This window comes from Rosa rugosa, chromosome 6 (genome assembly GCF_958449725.1).
Source record: "Rosa rugosa chromosome 6, drRosRugo1.1, whole genome shotgun sequence".
Classification (NCBI taxonomy): domain Eukaryota; kingdom Viridiplantae; phylum Streptophyta; class Magnoliopsida; order Rosales; family Rosaceae; genus Rosa; species Rosa rugosa.
In genome coordinates this window covers 7,178,599-7,201,205 of record NC_084825.1, presented here as the reverse complement: position 1 = coordinate 7,201,205, position 22,607 = coordinate 7,178,599, and the positions used below count along the sequence as shown (strand labels likewise).

Genomic DNA, 22,607 nt, shown 5'->3' with positions numbered 1-22,607 from the left:
CTCTCTCTCTCTCTCTCTCACTCACACATATTCCCAGCCACCGTGAACACCGGCCGGCCACCATGAATCCTCTGCTCACACCCTCGACCACCTCCACACCCTCAACACATGTCTTGCCAATAACCTATACAATCAAGACTCAATCACCCCGAACCGACAGTAGCAGAGAAAATTACCTAAACACATCCACCATAACCAAGAACAAATTTCAGTATCACAATTAAGTCTTCACAGCTTGCAACAGTACACGCCCTTCCTATTCCACCACATTAGTTTTCCAAAGGAACAAACAAGCACTCCACTCTACTCTACTCTACTCCAGTGTATAGCAGAGAGTAAAAAATGCATCAGAAAGACTATAAAGATCTAAAATTGCGAAAAGTATCAACACATACGTGGACTTGAAAGCACCGCTGGTAGCCCCAATCGGAGTGCTGAATGCCACCTCTTGAAAAGGGTCGGCCATCTTCCCGCGAGGGAACCACCTGAGGTCGCCGCCTTTCTTCCCTGAAGGACACTCGGAGTACTCGGAGGCCAACTTAGCGAACTCCGCCGGAGGGACCTTATCGCCGTTTCCGAGCCAGCCGTCCTGCAACTTCTTGTAGGCTTCGTTGATCTTTCCCTGCTTCTCACAAAGTATGTGCCTTGCCTTCACATACGTGCAGGTGCCGAGCCCATCGGAAGCTCCGCCCTTGCCAGACTTTCCTTTTCCCTTAGAGCAGCCGCCCTCGTCGCCGGCTGCGGCTTTTCCCTTGCCTTTTCCTCCGGCCTTGGCGTCCTTGCCCATCTCTAAAACCCTAAAATTTCACGAAATTAACAAAATTTGCGAGGATCTTTCGCCAAAAATCAAATCTTGAAACTGCGGAGGCTCATCTTCTGAGATTGCCAACCTAAGATGAAATGCTAGCACCTATTTAACCTCAAATTTGTGCGAGCCGACGTCGCAGAGCGCGAAGACCGAGTCGGCCACGAGGATCGGGCTGCGGGGCTTGGACGGAAGATTGGAAGAGAATTTGAGCCAGTGGTTGCCGGCGCCGGCGGAGAAGTAAAGCGCGGCGAGCTAGGTGAGGACCATGACGAGGGTGGCGGAGTCAACGAGGACGGAGCCGTGCCTTGACCAGGCGGAGCCGAGCTGAGGTAAGGTGAGGAAGCGGCGGGTGAGAGGGTTGCAGACGACGAGGGACTTGGTGGAGTCGGGGGAGTCGGCCCAGAGGTAGAGGAGGCCGGAAGAGGAGGCGACGGGGTGAGTGAGAGAATATGTGTGAGTGAGAGAGAGAGAGAGAGAGAGAGAGCTCCTCTCTCTGTTTCAGATGTGAGTGAGAGAGAGCAAGAGAGAGAAGAGAGAGAAAATAAGAGAAAAAAAAAATAGAAATTAGATTAAATACGAAATGTCCATTATGCCCTTCCTGTGGGACCTCCTTGTCTGCTCCAGCTCAGCAGATGACGTCACATTTGGGGCCGGATTCAAATTTTGGACGAGGTTGATGCAATTCGAGAGATCAGGGATGAGTTTGATTAAAAAAAAAAATGAGGGACCAAACTGATGTTTGGCCTAAAGTCTGAGGGACTAAACTGAATTTAATCCTATTTTTAATTAGGACCGTAGTTGTTTGTATGGACACTCCTCTTGATAAAGCTACATAAAGCTGGCCATGGCTGAAGACGTGATTAGGGAGGTACACACCAAGATTTGGAATTGTTTGGCCTTGAACTTTGTTTATTGTTAGTGCAAAGCTTAATCTAATAGGGAACTGCCGACGTATGAGAGAGAACAGAAGCTTCACATTTTCTGAAGGCTTTAGAGGAATTCGTGGTAGGAAAACTCTTGTACCCTTGAAATGGCCGGTGAGAATCTCTGCATCAATAAAATTTGAAAAGAACCCGCGACATATTAACCTTGTCCCATTGCATAGCCCACTTTTTGGATCAATGTTTCTAAGCAGCATTATGGGTGCACCCAATTTCAAAGTTAACTTATGAGAGGGCAAACCACCTGGAGCTATAGAATTTAGGAATTCTTGTTGATATAAGTTGTGAGGGTCATCTTCAACTCTATCAAAAGAATAATAAATTTGATCTTCACCTGGAAAGGAATTCAATACCACTTCATTTAGCTTGTCCATGCCACATCCTCATTCCTAGGTGTTATAATAGCTCTATCCACCATATAAGAGCTATCAAATGCAATGTCCTCTAAACCTGGAAATATAGAAGCGATTAGTTGGCCAAGAGATTCATCACCAACCCAAGGAATAACCAATGCATCTGGGATCCTAATCATATCATCTTGTACAAACGGCTCATTTCCATCACGGACACGAAGTAGAAAATCTGCAAATTTCGGGTCTTGTTGGGCCCTCATATTGTGTTTCAAAGGGAGTATTTTGATCACATTCCATAACAGAGATTTTACAATGCATGCATCTATCATTTGTGCTTTGCTACCATGTGGTACAACAGGAAGAACTTGTCGAAAGTCTCCGCCAAGAATCATAACTTTCCCACCAAATGGCATTTCGACACCAGTTATATCTCTATGAGTTGTATCCAAAGCCTCAAAAGCTTTTCTGTGAGTCATTGTAGCTTCATCCCATATAAGAACAACCTCACGTCGTAGAAGATCTGCCAAAACTGATTGCTTACTTACAGAGCATGCGTTTGTGGACAGCAAGTCAATTGAAATTTTAAATCGTGAATGTGCAGTCCTTCCACCTGGCAAAATAGTAGCTGCAATTCCCTATGTAGCCGTGGCAATCACTATATGACCGCTACTCCTTAATGAAGCAAGAATTGCACGGTAGAGATAAGTCTTTCTAGTTCCACCAGGGCCATCTATGAAGAATGACGTTGATTCATTACGTCTAATTGCTGCCATGATTATGTTAAACGCATTACATTGATCTGCATTTAATGTATCAATAGAGGCCAAGTCTTCTGGTGGAATATGCACAGACAACTCATCTTGTATATTTCTTCCAATTCTTGTGTCATTTGAAAACTGAGTATCAATTTGGGGAAGATCATAATCAGTAATTCTTTTACCATGTTGTTGTAGTAATCCATTCAGGTCTCTCAACAATAGGTTGACGACAACATGATTACTTGAATAGGCAAATGTTGAGTAGTCTTGTGCCATAAACAAATGAAATTCCTCCCATAATATGCGGACTCCAACCAATTCACAATACACCAAAATGGTTGCAAATAATCTCCGTAAAGCAGACGGCATTCGAGTGGTTGTTGCTTCCAATAAACACTGACGTATACTCCCATCATCCTCAAGTAAACTCATCCTTTCAGCTGCTTGCTTAAAAGTTGGGAATGCAATTCCATTAATAGTCAGAAGATCATCAAATGACTTGGGACCTCTAACACGATTTAATAGAATACGCAAGTAAAAACGCTCACCTTCAGATGGACACAGTATAAATTCGCCCAATAACTTTTTGTGTAGACACTCTCCTCTGCCAAGTTCTTTGAGATCCTAACCATCTGAAATGCTGAGGGAATTCTCTATATAACCAGTCTTGCAAATTCACTAACAGAATTCATTTGAAAAAATTGTGTAAGCATGGTCATAGAATTCGTGGGCTCTTCCAAAATTTTCCTTATTGGGGTATGACTGTAGTACCTGACTTGATGCCTGTTTGGAAGATGAATTTATAGGCGCTCAACATAAGGATATATACGATTCATTGGAAATGTGAAAAGCTTCCACAATGCCTCAGGAGCACAGATCCATCTTGCATCTAAATACTTCGATATTTCATCATAATTCGGTCCCAAGCGCACCTCTAAAGAAACACGATCAGGTCCCTTATAAACATACTTATATAGATATTTCACACACTTTATGCTGCTACATACCTCCAAATTTATATGACAATCATACTTCAATAACAACCATGGATTATATGGGACAACCCATCTGTTATCAATTTCTACCTCACTATTTCTATCCAATACAACAGATCTTCCATGGGTTCAGCTTTGTGTTTATTAGAAATGATTGAGACAGAATTCATGTGGTTTGTTCCAATTGGGGAACCGAAGGATATGAGTGGAATGTCCGTGGTTATGTATCACCTGCAAATGGATGTTTTTTTATTGGTGAGTTGAACAATGTCCACTCTTGCAAAGGTGTTCTTCGAAAGCAAAACATGAGCTTTTGGGATCGAAAAATGTCAAGACATGTATTGAAGAGGACATTAGCTATAACTTGTCATTGAAGCCGAGGGAAATTATCAGCAAGTTCAAGTCGGCTTATGGGTTTGATATATCGTACAAGGTTGCTTGGAAAGCAAAGCAGAAAGCTAGGCAAATGATTTATGGTTCTGAGGCTGATTCGTTTAACATGTTAACATGGTATAGGGAAGCTGTATTTGAGACTAACCCAGGATCTTCTTTTGTTTTGGAAGTTGATCCATCGAGTAATCTATTTCAGAGGCTTTTCCTAGCTTATACAGTGTACTTACATGAGCATTTGCCAAGCATAATTAGCTATAATGAGCCACGCTCATGCTACTGCCAGCAGTGCCAACTCCCACCAAAGGAGTTACCTATGGAAACACAGCCAAGCAGGCTACCGCACGACGATCCGTTCTTGATCGACGCCATGCTCGATGAGTGGTCCGTGGGAAGGGTCTTTGTTGACAGCGGATCCGCTATCAATGTCATCTTCAATGGCTGCTACAACCAACTCCAGCGGAATAGAAAGTTATTCCAGGATCATGAGCCACTGCTTAGCTTCTCCGGTGACGTCACCCAACCGCTCGGTTCTGACTACATGCGCCTAGTCATCAGCGCTAGCCCATGCACAGCGGAAATACATACAGAGTTCATCATTGTCGATTGCTTCAGCTCATACAATGCCATCATTGGTCGACCGACGCTCAACAAACTAAAGTGCATCATAGCCGGGTACATGCTTCTCATGAAGTTCCCTACACCCAACGGGACAGGCTGCGTGAAGGGAAGCCAACAACTGGCACGAGAATGCTATTCAACAACTGTGGCCCGGTCGACGCGCCGCCATGAGATCCTAACGGTAGGAAACCATGCACCGTCGAAAAATATTTTTGAGGATCCTAGGGATGACGAGGAAAAAATGTGAAACAGGAGCCTGTCAACCCAGAAACATCCTTGAGGGTTATCAGCATCTCCGACGAGCACCCTGAGCGGACAGTCCGCATAGGTGCCCAGCTAGCCCTAGAAATAGCGGCAGAGCTCACTCAGTTTCTACGTGACAACGCCGCCGTGTTTGCATGGTCCTACGCTGATATGCCAGGCATCTCCCCTGAAATCATCACGCACAAGTTGAGCATAAAACCATCCTTCTATCCGATCAAGCAGCGGCGGAGAGCCTTTGATGAGGAGCGATATCGTGCAATAGGGGAAGAAGTCGCCAAGCTCCGGGGCATTGGGTTCATCCGCCAAGTCAATTATCCTCAGTGGATTTCCAACTTGGACATGGTCAGGAAACCCAGCGGAAAGTGGCGGATGTGTGAAGACTTCAAGGGTCTTAACAAGGCATGTCCAAAAGATAGTTTCCCGCTACCCTGCATCGATCAACTGGTTGATGCTACAGCGGGACATGAGTTGCTCAGTATGATGGACGCCTTCTCAGGATACAATCAAATCAAGATGCACCCCGGCGACCAAGAGTGCACCACCTTTACAACCGACAAGGGCTTATACTGTTACAATGTCATGCCTTTCGGTTTGAAGAACGCTGGGGCAACATACCAGCGGCTGATGAACGCCATGTTCGCGGAACACCTTGGCAAAATAATAGAGGTATACGTGGATGACATGTTGGTCAAAAGTATCAAAGCTAGCGGACACGTGGCAAACCTCCGCATCATATTCGCCATTCTCTTGGCCTATGGCAGGCGCCTCAACCCAGAAAAATGTTTCTTTGACAGTGCAAGTGTATAATGTAACTATGTAAGGAAGGAAAAGGGGAGAATCATCAAGGTGATTCAAATGCATGTTAAGAATTAACAATGTGTTTTGCAAATATGTGATGATCACCAGCACAAAAACAAAATCTCAGGCATTTATTCTTTCAATTAACAAAATCTCATAATTTCAATTATACAAACACTACTTGCATATCCATGGTCAAACTGAAGCATGCATCCTTCCTTACAGGTTTGAACAGATGAGGCAAATCCTTCTCCTTTGTTTAATGACTGCTCCAATGTCAATTTAAAGTTTTTCAATGCTTGAGCATGGTAGTATCAGCAGAGAACAAAAATTGGAAAGTTCAAACAAAAGCAACTTTTAAACTACAATACGCATGGTAATGAAACAAAAAATGTAAACTGATTTCCAGGAGCTGTTTCAAACTGGAAAAAACTTAACCAAAATTTGTTATATTAGAAACATAGAGAGAGTAGTCATACATCCAATGCTTTTGTTTCCAGTTGGTGTCGTCTTGAGTTCCTTACACCTTCATCAAAGTAGATGGCCTCCATGCCATATCTGTGATGTACATAAAACATCAAGGTAATAAAGTCAAAAATAGAGACAATAGAAGCCTATAAATCATTGACGATAAGAGTTGCTAATGCACATAAACAGAAACACAATTAACCACATATAAACCAGAGTAGAACTTACTCAGAAAAATAAGTGTCTAGGAAGGAGCTGAGCTAGTCGCCAAAACCTGGTACCAGACATATTTCTTTATCACTTTCTTGATACTCGGCGACAAAAAATTTATTGATACGCTTTTGTAGGTTCTAAGCCAACCAGAGTGATATGTTCTAAGCCAAAACCTAATCTGGAAATATCATGTATATAATCAAAAACAGACCATGCTCTAAATCTGGCAAGGCTTCTAAATCACTCTTGAAACAGACTATGCTCTAAAGCAACTACTACCTAATATGCCATTCAACTGATGAGAACATATCAGCCTATTCTAACCAAGGTGAGGCTTAGTTCTACAAATCTAATACAACTACTTGGTCCACCTGAGGCAAGGCTTCTACTTTTCAGAAATCAGAATGTTTTGGGAGTTTCTATGTAGTTTTCTATAGACAATTATCCAATGTAAGTAAGATCTTTTCCTACGCCATAAATGAATTATTGACCAATCATAAATGAACTAACAAAGACATTGACAAAAAATGACAGCTTCCACCTTAGCAAAACTGACAAAAAATAAAAAATAAACCAAAATTTTTTTTTGAAGCTAAACTTTCTTTAAGGCAGGAATAAGCATTGCCAAACTTGTTGTGCTAAATAATCCGATCGAATAAAAGTAGCAAAAATTAAAGAACAAAAGCAAAAGTACCCAATTGAAATGCAAGCAAAGCGATCTGGAAAGAGAAGGTTGCAGTAGCTTAGCTTATTACCCAAAATGCAAGCAACGCACATAAGCTTCTCTAAGGCCGGTCCTCCATCAGCACCCCTCATCTCCAAGTATCTCTTCAACCTAACCTGAATATTGGAAAAGACCAACATTTCAAATATATTGTTAGTCAATCTAAAGGTGCTTATGATACCAGCAAATCTATGAGTTAAATTCCTATAGCCTCTCCCAGATAACAAATGTATACCAAAAGACACTTCTAAATAAGCTTGATAGCCAAAAAGGCAGTGATGGTGCAACCAAACTCTACTTAATGATCAAGGAACTACATATATGTTTTAATATCCATTAAAATAATCAACTCAAACCTATGGTCCTTGTAATACTGAGAAGTCTATGAAGTAAAATTCCTATAGCATCTCCAACGTAAGGAGTCACATTTCTAAATAGGCCTGGAATGCAAAAGGGTAATGCTCAGGCCACTAAACTGTAGTCATATAATTGCAGAACCATATATATATTTTTTTTCCGGTAAGATATTCACCTCGAACTAAGTTTGCGTTTTCACTTCCAAGTACTATACAAACGAAATTTGAATACCTTAGCATCCCCAAAAAATCACAGAAGGATAGACCTACCATCCCCTTCTCAAACCTAAGATGCAGGGCCCTACTGAGTGGAAAGTTGTTAGAGAGAACGTAGCAGGAGTTTGAGCAGTTTTTCCTATTAAATGGAAATGTACATACATATAAGGATTGGAACTTCAAGTGCGGTTTCTCATCCTTGATGCCAATAAATAAGCCATCTGCTCTATCTCAGGAAGAAATTTAAGAGCGTGATAGTTCACCCCGCACCTCAGCCTGTTAAACAAAAATGGCATGATATTGTAAGGTTAAATATAGTTGAGTCATTCCCTAATAGCTTAAGCTTATATCTGGAAAAAATATTACAGCTTTACCAAATCAATAATCAGATTTCATAATAGAAAAGCAGCATGTAAATTTTTTTTTTCTTTGAACCAAAATGTAACTTCTGAGTTCAGGGTAGCCACACATATATAAAATTCGTGACTAACCCAAGTTGATTAACAAAAGGCTTCAGGGCCATTATCTTCTTCTCCTTGATTCGAGGCAGAACATTGTCGATGTAAAATTGTGCTGGTGCATGTTTTGGAATTTTTGCCTAAAAGAAAAACATTTCACAGATAAATATCAGTTGCAGCTACAATAATACAAATAGATACTTTAGAAGAGAATAATAAATACTGTCACTATGATTTACTGAGATTCAAAGAATGTTATTTAGGATTTCTATTTGCACAGGAGAAGTACAATGTAATGAATACTCCCTTCATTACTTTACATTTTCTGTTCAGTAAAAAGTTGTTTTGTCATCAGAGGGAGAAAGAGAGCAATTAACCTTGCTCACTTCCCTGACTAAATCAGCAGTTGACCTCACACCCAAACAAACCCCAAACCCAAATTTGAGTAATGATCGAATTCTCTTATTTCTCCACCTTATTTCTATTCAATAGTATCACTATGCTATATCCATGTAAAGATAGGAAATTTATATACATTTATGTTTTTTGTTTTGCAAAGATGTAGGATTCTATTTGTGAAAATCATGGACAAAGAAGAAAACCAAAATATTACTATCAAACCTTGTGCTGCTTCTTATTGTTCAAGCCTTCACTCTGTTTCCTGAAGCTACACGAAACAGAAGAATTTACAATATGAAAATTTCGTTTTTCTTCAAATTGATTCAGAATACACGAACCAAGAATGAAAACCAATATGGAAGGAATCAAAACTCACCAGCATTCAGGATAAAGCTTTTCAAAAACATAAGCATGCAACCAAGCTGAAAGAAACCCAGACCCAAAATCAATTCTCATACAAAATTCAAAGAGGATAATTAATCGCTACCCAACGAAAGTCTAGATAGCCAAATCACTTACCTAACTGTAGATACCTCTACTAGCAAGCTACTTTGCTACATCACCAAGCATAAGTAACACCCTCTTTGGGACACCCACAAGCCACGGTGAGGCCCAACTAAGACATGCATCCCGTAGCCCTATGTTCAAGCTACGCTACGATATCCGGAAGTGGCAAATACGTCGCCGGAAAGCCACCTTCCCGGCCTTGTCAAGTTGCCTACATAATAGACATTTCTACACTAGAATAGTGGTTTTGCATCCCACATCTAAGAAAATGTAAATGAGGGAGCCTCCTTCCCCTATAAAAGGAGACTCCTTCCCACTTACCCAACATCCCATTACATCTCTTGTAATCCCCCTTGGGCCGCAAGGCTCAACACATTAGTACAACATTCAAGTGGACGTAGTTTCCCGCCTTAGCGGGAAACGAACCACTATACTTCTCTTGTGTCGTTCTCTCTCTCTCTCTCCTTATTTAAAGCTAACTAGAGGCCCCTCGGATCTCTAACGTTAACATTGGCGCCGTCTGTGGGAAGCCAACACAAAGGCTTCGTCACCTACCACGAGCTTTGGCCCGTCAGCGTCCGGTCAACGCCCAACAGGGCCGGTCAAATCTTGGTCAACGCCGACCAACTCTGGTCAACTTCGATCAAATGACTAGTCTACAGTTTATAGGGCTGGTCAACGGCCATCTCAAAAGGTCAACGCTCACCTACACAAAAAAAATAAAAAAAATTTAGTTGCCTATTTTCTCTTGGCACCCAATCTTCTTCTTCGATTACACCCAACAGCCAGGCAACCAACCGCGGCGAAGCCCTGCTTCCGCTGAAGAAACACCGCCAGGAGCCTCCTCCAAGCCTTGATGACGCACCGCACAAGCTTCTGCCGCTAGGCTAGCTCCATCAGCGGCATCGTCAAAACACCTCCGCCAAAGCAAGGTAAACCGGCCTCAGTCCAGCAAGCTGCAACGTCAATGCCGAGCTTCACAAGCGGCACTCTGCCAAAAACCCATGTTCTTCGATCAAAGCTCCGCCGGCCAAGCTCTGTAGATATCCCAAACTTCACCGCTGGCTAAAACCGCCGCTGAGCAAAGCCACCACACCCTAAACTTCACCGCTCCGCCAGTCTGCGTCAGCCGAAGTGCACCACCATGTGCAGCGCAGCCCACCGGCCATCTCCCGCTAGAAAATCTCAGCGGCAAAACTTCTTCGCAGCCTTCAGTGGCAAAAACCTTCTCCGCCAACCACCTCTGCCGGCCAAGGGCTACCGCTAAGCAAATGCTCCGCTTCGCCGAGCTTCAACGCTGGCCAAAGCTCCACCGGCCAAAAATTCCGCTCCGCCAGACAAAGGCTCCGCTCCGCCGATGAAACCCGCTCCGCCAAGAACCCATGTTCTTCAGGTTCCGCCGGCGAGTCTTCCGCCAGCCAGTCTGCCCGCCAGCGAACCTTCCGCCGGCGAGTCTTCCGCCAGCAGGTCCGTCCGCTAGCGAGTCTTCCGCGAGCGGGTCTTCCACCCACGAGTCTTGCGTCGGCGAACCTTCCGCCAGGCCTCGGATGCAGCTCAGCGCCTGTTGGATCATAATTCATATACATATTTGTCCCCTAAAACATGGAAATTACTTGTTCTAAAGTCTAAATTTAATGTTGACTAATCCAATTTCATTATTTCCCTAATCTTGTACTTTTGCTTAACCTTGTGTTTATTTATATATATTTTCCTTATCATGCTAGAAAATGATGGAGAAAAATGGAAATGCACTAAAAATGTCAACTTTACACATTTTCCTACTCCGGCTAGGAGAAACCAAGCCAAGCAAGGAAGAAGGAGCGACCACCTGACCAAATGAACTTCAAATGAGCTGAAACCTTCCAGATCCATTCTAGACATCCTAAGAAACATTTCTTATGAAGAGTGCAAGAGCCAAATAGAAGTGGAAGGCCTTCAAACAGTCAGCCCAATTTTATGCAGAAGCAAAACTGGAAAACTGGACCTGTAAGGAGTCCAGCAGCGATTTCGGCCCAATGGCATGGAAATAAATTCTGAAAATTTGACACAATGATCTACACTCATGGTGGATCATTTCATATGAAGAAGTCACGGGAAAAATCTGAATTCTTGGTGGAGAATTAATTGAAGGAAAAATGAGTAGAAAGTGACTCAAACCTAACAAATTCCATTAGTGTTTAAATATTCAAACCTAACAAATTCCATCAATGTTTAAATGCTCAAACCTAACCCATCATCATTTGTTTAAAGCCAAATAGTTTTGCTTGGTAGCCTATAAATAGAGGCTACAACAAAGAAGAAAATCACCAATTCCTTCATCCATTACATCTTCTTTCTCTCTTCATCTCCTTCACAAAACCTCCATCTCCACCTCCCAAAATCCAAACTCATACTATCCATACTACTCTATCTCCTCCATCACCACCACCATTTCTTATCCTCTACCTCCATTAACACCATCACTACTACATCATTTCTCCACTCTCTTTTCTATCATCGTTTTCTCCATCTAGTCCACCTATTCACACAATACATAATACAAGCTTCACTATCTTTTATCATCAAATCTTCAAGAGCAAGAAGGAGATGGAATCACCACCACCACCATCACCACCAAGACGTGAGCTTGGGGACCATCCGACACACCACTAAGCCAACTCTATCCCTTTTACTCTAGATTATATTTTGGTGTTTAATTTGATTATGAAGTTAGTATATGTAATTATGAGTGAGTAGTACGTACTTTGTTGGGGCTAGGGTTGAAAGCCCTAGCCAATCTTGTATGAATTGATGTTTTAATTGACATTTGATGTTATTTATGATTTTCATCTACATATGCTAATTCAAGAAGTGAATGCATTCATTCAAACTTAACTATTTTGAATGTGTTGTGTTTGTCATCTCATGAAAAAATGTTTAGGGAGTAGTTAACCTTGAACATTAATAACATGATAGCATCCTCTATGTGCATGTGAAGGTTGTGAGTTAAAATCACCTAGATCTAGGATTGGTTTGCTTGCATGATTATCTAAACTCAAAACTTTATGCATCTAGGAACAAGGAATTGAGACTTAACCGGTAATAGGATTTGTTCTTAGGTAGTTAATTCTAGACTTATCCGGTTGGAATTGATACCATTAAAGGAGTTTAAGCCTTTGTAGTCTTATCCGGATGCAAATAGGGTAATTGGGAAATTAGAATAGCATCACTTGTATTTGAACTTCAATACTTGCAAGTGAGGTTAGTGGTAGACAATCCAACCCCTAACTTCATCCATTATTTTACTAGTTTATTTTATATTTGAGCATTTATTTTAATTTGGTTCACCACTCTATCCAACAAACAATTTCACTACCACCACAATGCACATACTCACCATGAGCCTAGATTTTCTTGTGAATTTAGGTTTATGATTGTACATTTGCATATTCTAGCTTTCCTTAGGTTAACACCCTAGCTAGTGAAAGGAATCCAATCCTCGTGGGTTCGACAACTTTTCTTAAATCCCTATACTATTACTTGTACCCCTTATACTTGAGGGTGGCTATTTGGCTAACAGCGCCTCCTCTCTGAAACAAACTGGAAAGCAGATAAGTTTTCTTCGGTGCAGAGCTAAAGCATATATATATGAGAAAAATTCAGGTACCGTCCCCAAACTATGCTGCCAATGCCAATTTGATACCCGAACTCTCAAAAGTATCAATGTGATACCCAAAGACCTATATTGGCATCAACATGATACTTCCGTCAAAAAAATCCAACAGTTCCGTCTGTTTGCTGACGTGGCAAACAAGTCAGAAAAAAAAGAAAGAGAAAAGACCAAAATGACCCTGATGTTAAATCTCATCACCGATTTTTTTTTTTAAATCTTCTTCTGGGTGTGCTTCTTCTTCGAGCTCGGTGGTTGGATGCTGAGAAATTGAAGAGGATGGGTTGGGTTGGCGGCGGCGGCGGCAGCTGTGGAGGGTGATAGGAGAAGCGGAGTTCGGCAGGGATCGGGAGTTGGGGTTGGCAGCGAGGTCGAGGCAGGAAATGAGGGACTTGAGGGAGGGGTCGCGGTCGATGAAGGCTGTTAACTCGATGAAAGAGCTTGCATCACCAATCCTAGTGAAAAGAGATCGATGCTCAGTATCTCTCTCTCTCTCTTCCTCCTCCTTCTCCTTCTTCTTCCCTTTCTCTCTCTGAATCCACCGCATTGTACAGCCGCCATGGGTTTACGCATCCGTGGCGTATTGGCTCTCGCCTCTCTCCACCTCCTCTTCTTCTTCGCAGGAACCTGCTTCGCATTGCCGGAATATCCTCAGAAGCCCTCCTCCTCATCCTCCTCGGCGTCCACCGCTTAGATCAACTCCAACTCCGTCTTGGTGGCTCTTCTCGACTCTCATTACTCCGATCTGGCCGAACTCGTCGAGAGAAAAGAAACCCGGCCGTGTACCACAAAAAAGCACTATTGAAGATCCCAAATCAAGGAACAAAGCCCCAATGAATTGTCCCTCACAGATGCGAAAGAAGTGAAGCAACTCCTGTTAGCTGGACCACATCTACAGTATAGATCCCCATCTCCAATACGATGAAAGGTAAGAACAGTTTCAGACGATTTGCCAGAACTTTGGCATTGGAAATTTCCGACTGCCCAAACAGGTCTTCTCGGATAAGTCAAGCTGAGCTGAGATGAGTCTGGAAAAAATGCCAGAATCCAACATAAAGAAACAAAAGGAATACATAAGCAACACTTGCTGGCTAAGGATTCTCCCATTCATAAATTAAGCATAATTGGTTATTCAAAAAAAAATAATTAAGCATAATTGTTTTCTGGACAAATTGACAATGTTTTTCTGCAGAAAAATTGACGATGCCCTATGTCAGAAACATTACGAGGAAATAATGAATCAAAACCAATAGAAGACCACATCATTGTAACTGCCAGAATGTCTCGAGTTACTCTGTTCATAACACTATTCTTTATTCATAAGAAATCCTAACTAGCAGTACAATTTACACACCAACTAGAAATACATTTTAAAGGGAAGACGAGTCTGGAACTGAAAAAGAAATGTTGTACACAAACTCAACAAAAAGTTCGAACACAATGGTCCGAGAAGCGGTCTTTCAGAAACCAACTCTGTTTAAATTTTGGTCAACTCTACATCTATTTTCACATGATGATCGATGCAGCGCCTCCTTTCTTCTTGTGGCTGAGCTGGAGGTTGCTGGAACCTGCTTGAATCGGATGGGTCATATGGATACAAAGATGTGTCAACCGTCAAGCCCATACTGGATTAATCAGCACAACCGGTCACCAAAAGAAAAAAACAGAGCATCAGAATTAGAACCATAAGTTGTGGAATAGATTGCAACTTAAAGCAAACTGACTGCAAACTTTAGCGGCGGCGAGGATTACGAATTGGGGCTTTTCGGCTGCGAAGAAGGACTCGACGTCGTTTTAGCGCGTGAGGTCGAGGTCGGTGTGGGTGCGGAGGACGAGGTTGGTGAAACCTAAGGACTGGAGCTTGCTGACGATGGCGGAGCTGAATTGGGGAGGATATCGGCGGGGTTAGTGATGGTTTGGGTGGTGGAGAAGGAGAGGAGATAGAGGAGGTGGAGAGAGAAGAAGAAGAGTCAGGTTGAAGAAGAAGAAAAAGAAATGAAAAGAAAAAAAATGAATTAAAAAAAAAGAGGGTAAAAAGTCCATTTCGCCCTTTTTTTTTGGCCCACTTGCTTGCCACGTCAGCAAACAAACGGAGCCGTTGAATTTTTTTGACGGAAGTATCACGTTGATGCCAATATAGGTCTTTGGGTATCACGTTGATGCCAATATAGGTCTTTGGGTATCACATTGATACTTTTGAAAGTTCGGGTATCAAATTGGCATTGGCAGCATAGTTTGGGGACGGTACCTGAATTTTTCTCTATATATATATATATATGTCTATTATAAACGACCAAGGCATATATAGTATAATATACTTTCACCACTTTGCTACACGTCCATGACCAAGTATGCATATAATACATTATCATTGCTTGCACAAGCTGGTGGCTTAATGTACTCAACACGTGACCATCTTAAGCATCATCAGCCTTGAATACACATGGCATGTATTTAAAATCAATAGCTTATTATATACATGCATATGCACATATATGTATACATATTATAAACCCATGCCAGTCCCATGAGACCATGACAAGTGCACATCCAGTTTGCTATGCCATGCATGTGCTACGCACATATCCACATAACTTTACAAACAAAACTTGTCATCTGTACACTTAGTTTTTTGATAATCAAAAAGCTGACAAGGGCTCATGCTTTTGACCAGATAGTTTATAGCCACCAACTTATATACACACATATATAATTATATACAAGGCTATTGCGTCCATATATCAAAGTGGGTTTTATCAGCATATACAAATTATTAGTGTTGATTTTACACACATGCACTAATCACCTATTTTTGGTTGCAAGGAGACATAGTCACTGACCACCTCTCCAATTAGCGAAATCATCATCTTTCTACTAAGGAACTTTGCCGGAGCAATGGAGCGTCATGCTTGGACAACTCCAACATGATTTGGGTACTTACAATGATTCTAATTCAAACCCACTCCAAATCGGCATAAGATAAGTCACTATATCTTATCTTTTACGCTCTTGCAATTTGAGCTATTGACATGCCTTTGCATGCTCTTAAATGACTTTTAAAGCATGCTTGTAACGCGTTATACGTCTTATAGCACCCCTACTATACCTACACTACATTGCCATGCTTTATATCTCAAAGAACTTTAGCATGTTTACAATAATGCAAAAATGTTGGTAGCAACTTTACTACAAGTACATGCTATACACATATGCCATGCAAAAACTCATCTGTCTCTGCTATCCATCGAACAGATTACAGATCTGGAATCATGTGCTTCCTTCTCGAAGACGAACGCCAATAAACTTTGTCGTCTGGTGTGATATACGTCAGAAATAGAATAGGAGAGCAGGTCACCCGGTTAACAATTTAAACCGTTAAATTATCAAGTCCAACGTTCCATAATAAGCTGACGTGCCCAAGCATGGCAAGCTCGGAGCATGGAAGAATTTTCGATAAAACCCCCAATTCTTGTGACTTTCGGCATCGATCAATATCAGAGTTATTTCTTAAATTTTCCTCTAGCTTTTTCATTTCAATCTTGCTACAGTTAAGGTTCCTACTCTGAGTCAATTCCGAAGGAGATGGCGTCAACCTCTTCTCGTCGTCAATGGAAATACGATGTGTTTCTAAGTTTCAGGGGGGAAGATACCCGCTACAATTTTACCGGTCATCTGTATTCTGCACTAAATCGGAAAGGAATTCTCACCTTTCGGGATGACGCAGTGCTTGAGAAAGGAAAATCCATTGGACCTGAACTTTTGGCGGCAATTGAGGAGTCTAGATCTGCGATTGTCATTATCTCGGAGAACTATGCTTCTTCGTCATGGTGCTTGGATGAACTCGTCAAGATTATTCAATGCATGAATGAGCTGGGCCAACAAGTCTTCCCCGTCTTCTACGGCGTGGATCCTTCTGCTGTGCGGCACCAAAGGGGGAATTTTGAGCTCAAATGGGAACACCAAGTAGAAGTGGAAGTAAGGGAACATGAAGAAGTTTATGGGAAGAATGAGGACAGACTATATGCGTGGAGAGCTGCTCTGACAGAGGTGGCCAATCTTTCTGGCTGGGTTTTAAAAAATTTTCGGTAAGTCTCCTTCCTCCGTACTACTCATACCTTAATGTGTTTCCTTGCTAAAGTAGATATAGATATTCAATCCCATCCTTTTGAAATTGAACTATTCTTTATAATTTAAATTGGGATTTAAGAATGATTTCTGATTGAGGGATGGATACGAATGGAGAGTAATGAACATCCAGTAACATTGCCAAATGCTAATATTGTTTTTGTCCGTTATGGTACATTGCTAAGTTTCTAACTCAAGAGTTTTATCTAAATTTTCTCAGATATGATCCAAATATAATTGAGGAAATTGTTAATCATATGCAAAAGAAGTCCGTGTATACATCTTCAAGTGTTGACAAGGGCTTCATAGGAATGGATTCCCGCGTTGGTGATTTATTAAGCAATTACATATGTCCGCAGCTTGGTGGGGAGGTGCGTTTTATAGGGATCCATGGCATGCGGGGCATAGGTAAGACAACACTTGCTCTAGCTATCCATGATGAAATTTGTCAGGATTTTGACCGAACCTGCTTTCTTTCCAATGTTAGAGAAATGTCTAAAAACAATGGCCTAGTTTCTCAACAAGAAAAACTTCTTTCCAAAATCCTGATGGCAAAAGTTGAAAATATAGAGGAGGAATACACAGGAGCTGCTATGATAGAAAGGCGGTTGTGTAGAATAAAGGTGCTTGTTGTTATTGATGATGTGGATCAGTTGACTCAATTAGAAAAATTGGCTGGAAGTCGCAACTGGTTTGGTCCAGGGAGTAGAATTATCATAACCACCACAGATGTTCAGTTGTTAAACGCACATGATGTTGATGCTACATACAAGGCTAACGGGTTAAACTGTGATGAAGCGCTTCAACTTTTGAGTTTGAAGGCTTTTAAGAAATGTCCCCCACCAGAAGATTATTTGCATCTGTGCTACCATATTATAGGGTATGCTAAGGGGCTTCCGTTGGCTCTCGTGGTTTTAGGTTCTTTTCTATTTGGTAGAAGCGCTGATGAATGGGCAAGTGCAATAGATAGGCTAAAGAGCACACCAGATAAACGCATTATTGAGGTGCTTCGGATAAGTTTTGATGGACTGGATGAGAAAGACAGAGAAATATTCCTACATATTGCTTGCTTTTACAAGGGGAAGGATAAGGATCGTGTGACACAAATACTAGACTATTGCCAGCTAAACCCTGTCATTGGTTTGAGTGTTCTTGCTGATAGATCTCTCATAACTATCTCCAACAACGAACTGTTGATGCATGATTTGCTACAAGAATTGGGATGGGAAATTGTTCGTGAACAGTCTCCTAAAGAGCCAGGCAAACGTAGTAGATTATGGTCTCATGAAGACATCAACAATGTGCTGAAGAAAAATAAGGTAAGAGTTTGATAATGAATAAAAGAAGCTAAGCAAATTATTATTTCTGTTATGCACTTCAATTATTGCGTAAAAAAAGAAATAAGGCAGATTTAATTACTTGTCATCTGCTTAGGTCTTTTGTATTCTTTGTGTTCTGCACTTGAGTTATTATTCTTTGTTTTTCATTATCAGGGAACAGATTCAATCCAAGGCATGGTAATGGAGTTGACTAAATTACAAGTGGCTCATTGGAAGCCAGAAGCCTTTACAAATTTGTCTCAACTTGGTCTTCTCCATATTCGTAATGTGGACCTTCCCAAAGGCCTCACTTGTCTTTCTAGTTCCTTGAGACTCCTCGAATGGACTGGGTATCCCTTAAGATCTCTCCCAAAAAAATTTGAAGCAGATGAACTTATTGAACTTAACTTGTGCCACAGCAACATTAAACAGCTTTGGAAGGGAACAAAGGTATGGCTATTAGTTAATAGATTACTTGTTTATCTCTATGTAGCAAATTGTCTGTTCTGTGTGGTGGCTTACTGTTTTGATTTTATGAGCAGAATTTTGACAAGTTGAAGTTCATCAAACTCTGCCATTCTCAAAACATGGTGGAGACCCCAGACCTCGCAGGTGTTCAGAATCTTGAGACTTTAGATCTTGAAGGATGTTCTCGTTTGGTAAGAGTCCATCAATCCCTTGGATTTCTCAAAAAGCTTATTGTCCTGAATCTTAAAGACTGCAAAAGTCTCAAGAGTCTGCCAAGTAGAATTGAAATGGAATCTCTTGAAACATTAATTCTTTCTAACTGCTCAAAAGTTGAGAAGATTCCTGAGTTTGTTGGAAATATGGAACGTTTGTTGGTGCTTTGTCTTGATGAGACTGCCATTGAGGAACTGCCTGTTTCAATTGAACGGCTGACTGGCCTTGTGACATTGAATCTAAGCAACTGCAGAAATCTTGTTTGTCTTCCAAGCACCATCAATAAATTGAAGTCTGTTGAAAATCTTAATCTTTCTGGATGCTTGAAACTCGGAAAACATCAGGTAAATGTGGGGGAGATGGACTGTTTTGAGGAAACTGGTGTGAATAGTGGGTCTGCAATAGAAATGTCATCTACCCATGATCGCAGAAAATATGTGAGAGGTTCAATCTTTCATGGATGCAAAGTAGTTTGTCGATCTTTAAATAAGCTCTTGCCTTCTGGATTGGTGCAAAAAGTGAATACAGAGCCAAAGAGTTTCCGCTTGCCTATATCACGAAAAGTGAATACAGAGCCAACGAGTTTCCGCTTGCCTATTTCTGGTCTGTGTAATTTAACACAGCTGAACCTGAGTAATTGCAATCTTGGTGACGGAGCATTTGCCAACGAATTTGGTTACTTTCCCTCTTTGGTGACCTTGAATCTAAGTGGAAACAATTTTGTTCGCCTTCCTTCAGGCATTGGATTGCTTTCTAAGCTTGAGAACTTTAACTTGGAGAACTGCAGGAGACTTCAAGAGTTGTCAGACCTTCCATCAAATAGTATACTAGATTTAAGGGCAGATGGTTGTACTTCACTGAAATACTTGTTTGATGCATCAAATTTGAACAGATTAAACAAATCATATTTCAATTTCATCAATTGCTTCAATCTAAATGGCAATCAAGGATGCAATAACATAGCATTTGAAATGCTGAAGACATTCATGTATCAGGTACTCCCTCTCCAAGTGTGTGTGTGTTTCTGCTTATATACTTATAGACATAAATCAGCTAACAACGTATCTGTTCTTGCACAGGGAATCTGTAATAAGAGGGAAACGTTTCAAATTGTAATTCCTGGAAGTAATATTCATGCGTGGTTCAGCCATCAGAGTGTTGGCTGTTCATTAAGTGTATCTCTACCTGTACATTGGAATAACAGTCGGTTTTTGGGATTTGCTTTGTGTGCTGTTTTTGTACTCCGTAAGCACCATCTGGTGGATGAGCTTTATATAGATGAATTCAAGACTTTTAATGCAACACATCATCTTGTATGTTGCCTGAAGCTCGATGGAAGAAAATTGGAAGTATATGGCAGACAGCCTGCATTTCGCTTTAGTGAAGAATTTTGCCAGGTTGAATCAGATCACCAGTGGCTATTCTATGTATCTCGTGATAAATACTTTGGTACAGAGTGGTGGCATAACAGTTGCAGTCAGCTTGAGTTCTTATTTGAAACAAGAGGGCCGGGTCTGTGGGTGAAGGAGTGTGGAGTCCGTCTGATATATGAGCAAGAAGTGCAAGAGTTGAACCAAACAACCACTCAATCAAGCAGTAGGATGTCTCCTTATGAGGATATATTGATTGGTTTTGACATTCCAGTTGCAGGGGAAACCAGTGGCACTGGTAGCAGAACTTGCACGCTTGAAGAATTGTAGGACTGTCAGAAATATAGGGGATCCAGTGATCCACCAGTTGCCACTCTGAAAGACCCCAATTAAGGACTTTCTGATACCATGGCTGGAAATGAGTTGCAGATCATGGATGCACAATGCCTCCTCTTCTGTCATTTGAATTTCTGCAGAAATTACTTTCTGGAGCTCTCTTGCCTTCATCTTTTACGGTAAGGTGAGTCTCGATCACTTTAGGTTAGATATTTTGCCTAATATTAGTGGACTCCCCAAGTTATTTCCAAATGACACTATAATCTTACTTGCATAACCGATATTTTTGAAATAGTTTTACAATAAACTGAATTGCCTCTCTATGGTTAGTTTGATAGGAAAGGCATATAAAGCTTCTCATATTGATTATGGTCTATAAGCTATCAGTATGCTTGTAGGCTTGCACCATTGATATTATACATTTATACTGTGTACTCATGTAGAATGGTGTGCTGTTATAGAGAATTTTAAGTAACCTTGCATTGCATTCTTAGCAATTTGTATGAAATTATGTGGCTCCCCTAGAAAATGATGACCAGGCCTTTTACAGTAAACCAACAAAATGTACGGATGCTAAATTTCCTTTGGAAGTCCATCCTTGTACCATTGGACACATTTTTTGCAATTTTCTGGTACAGAGTTGTGCCATCTTATGTTGCCATTAGCCATCGATTCTAGAGTCCATAAGAATGCATTGATTGCACCAACTGCCTTTTGTGTGGATCTAAATAACCAATGGCATTGGGTTTTTCTGGATAAAATGTCTATATCTGGTCCATCTAAAATAGCAGGCTCAGGGAAAATAGAAAGAATTGTTACTCTTGGATTTCATACATTATCATGTCACGAAATGATAAAATTATAGTCACTTTATTCGTGTTATTCTATGTAAGGATATTATCTTGTTTCCCAATTGGGTTACTTGTGATGTTAATTCAACTTGTTTACTGTTTGGGGTAGAAAGTAAAGTCATTTATGAATGCATTTCAAGTACTGATGAATCCAACTGCACTAACTTCGTGTTCGGTTCCAGTCATGGAGTTCATAACTTAACAAATACCAAAATATAAAAGGAAATTTGGCAATCTGCCAGGGCTTGTCTGCTGCAAGCAATTTGGTATATTACTGTTTCCCTTTACCTTACACAGTATCTGGACATAGCCTGATAAACTTCATGGATTATTCATGCATATAATTGTCTACTGTTTGTAAAAGTAAACTCCCTTAAGTATGGTAGCTTCCAAATAATTTAGGAACTCAGCGCTAATACTCTTGCAAGATACAATGGTCATGGTGACAGTGAATTCAGATACTCACAATTTCAGTTATATATTTTCTAAACAAAATGTTGCACGTATTTTAGATTGATTCAAGATACAATAAGAACAGAAATTTATATGTAAATAATCTTACTGCTTTGCCGTGAACCATAGACACCAAGTATGTTTTCCTGTGATGGTATCTCTGCAATCGATGAACTGACTTATTAGGAATTTTATGCTACTCTGTCTCTACTCTATAGTACAATTTTCTAATTGAGGAATTGTTATGTTACATGTATTGTGTAAGCCCCCTTTAGGATCTTTGTGTTTTACTAAATCAAAATCAGAAAATAGATGAACTGAAAACAGAAACAACACATCAGATTTTAGAGTGGTTCAGCCAAAACTTTAGCCTACGTCCACTTCGTGATCTCTCTTGAGATTCACTAGCACTATGAAGAATTTAGGTGTTTACAAGTACTTATTGCAGATCCCTCAAACTCCTCAGACTAGTTCTTACCTCTCTATCACCTTGACTCTCAGTTTTCTGCACTCTCTGTCTTCCTTCTCAGAAAACCCACTGCAGCTCCTATTTA

The 22,607-nt window shown here is 40.9% G+C and overlaps 3 protein-coding genes, 1 long non-coding RNA gene and 1 pseudogene across 15 annotated transcripts in view; 1 reads left to right on the top strand and 4 right to left on the bottom strand.

Moving 5' to 3' along the window:
* Nucleotides 1-22,607, bottom strand: part of LOC133713443 (protein PTST, chloroplastic-like) — an 88,172-nt pseudogene that overhangs the window by 10,887 nt on the left and 54,678 nt on the right.
* Nucleotides 105-897, bottom strand: LOC133718835 (uncharacterized). Its single transcript, XM_062145711.1, has one exon. It carries the CDS (start codon nt 785-787, stop codon nt 314-316), a length of 474 nt encoding a protein of 157 aa, XP_062001695.1. The 5' UTR covers nt 788-897; the 3' UTR covers nt 105-313.
* LOC133716142 (uncharacterized) lies at nt 2,111-2,578 on the bottom strand. The gene has a single exon (XM_062142874.1). It carries the CDS (start codon nt 2,576-2,578, stop codon nt 2,111-2,113), a length of 468 nt encoding a protein of 155 aa, XP_061998858.1.
* LOC133714314 (uncharacterized) lies at nt 6,129-7,739 on the bottom strand. The gene is made up of 3 exons (XR_009848574.1): nt 7,304-7,739; nt 6,625-6,670; nt 6,129-6,486 (listed from the first exon to the last, which is right to left on the bottom strand). It is a non-coding gene; the product is annotated as an uncharacterized LOC133714314 (long non-coding RNA).
* Nucleotides 16,398-22,607, top strand: part of LOC133713436 (TMV resistance protein N-like) — a 77,731-nt gene continuing 71,521 nt past the window's right edge. For 7 of the 12 annotated variants that reach the window (XM_062139466.1, XM_062139467.1, XM_062139463.1 and 4 more), the window contains exons 1-5: nt 16,398-17,003; nt 17,264-18,362; nt 18,537-18,812; nt 18,905-20,038; nt 20,123-20,933. In XM_062139466.1, coding sequence (XP_061995450.1) covers nt 16,501-17,003; nt 17,264-18,362; nt 18,537-18,812; nt 18,905-20,038; nt 20,123-20,743 — 3,633 coding nt within the window. In that variant the 5' untranslated portion in view covers nt 16,398-16,500 and the 3' untranslated portion in view covers nt 20,744-20,933. Of the gene's footprint in view, nt 17,004-17,263; nt 18,363-18,536; nt 18,813-18,904; nt 20,039-20,122; nt 20,934-21,782; nt 21,867-22,607 lie in introns of those variants that run through there. The other 5 variants (XM_062139464.1, XM_062139459.1, XM_062139462.1 and 2 more) reach the window with 4 other exon arrangements.

Coding starts and splice junctions, on each gene's coding strand:
- LOC133716142 (XM_062142874.1), bottom strand. CDS start 2,578: ATGACTCACAGAAAAGCTTTTGAGGCTTTGGATACAACTCATAGAGAT.
- LOC133718835 (XM_062145711.1), bottom strand. CDS start 787: ATGGGCAAGGACGCCAAGGCCGGAGGAAAAGGCAAGGGAAAAGCCGCA.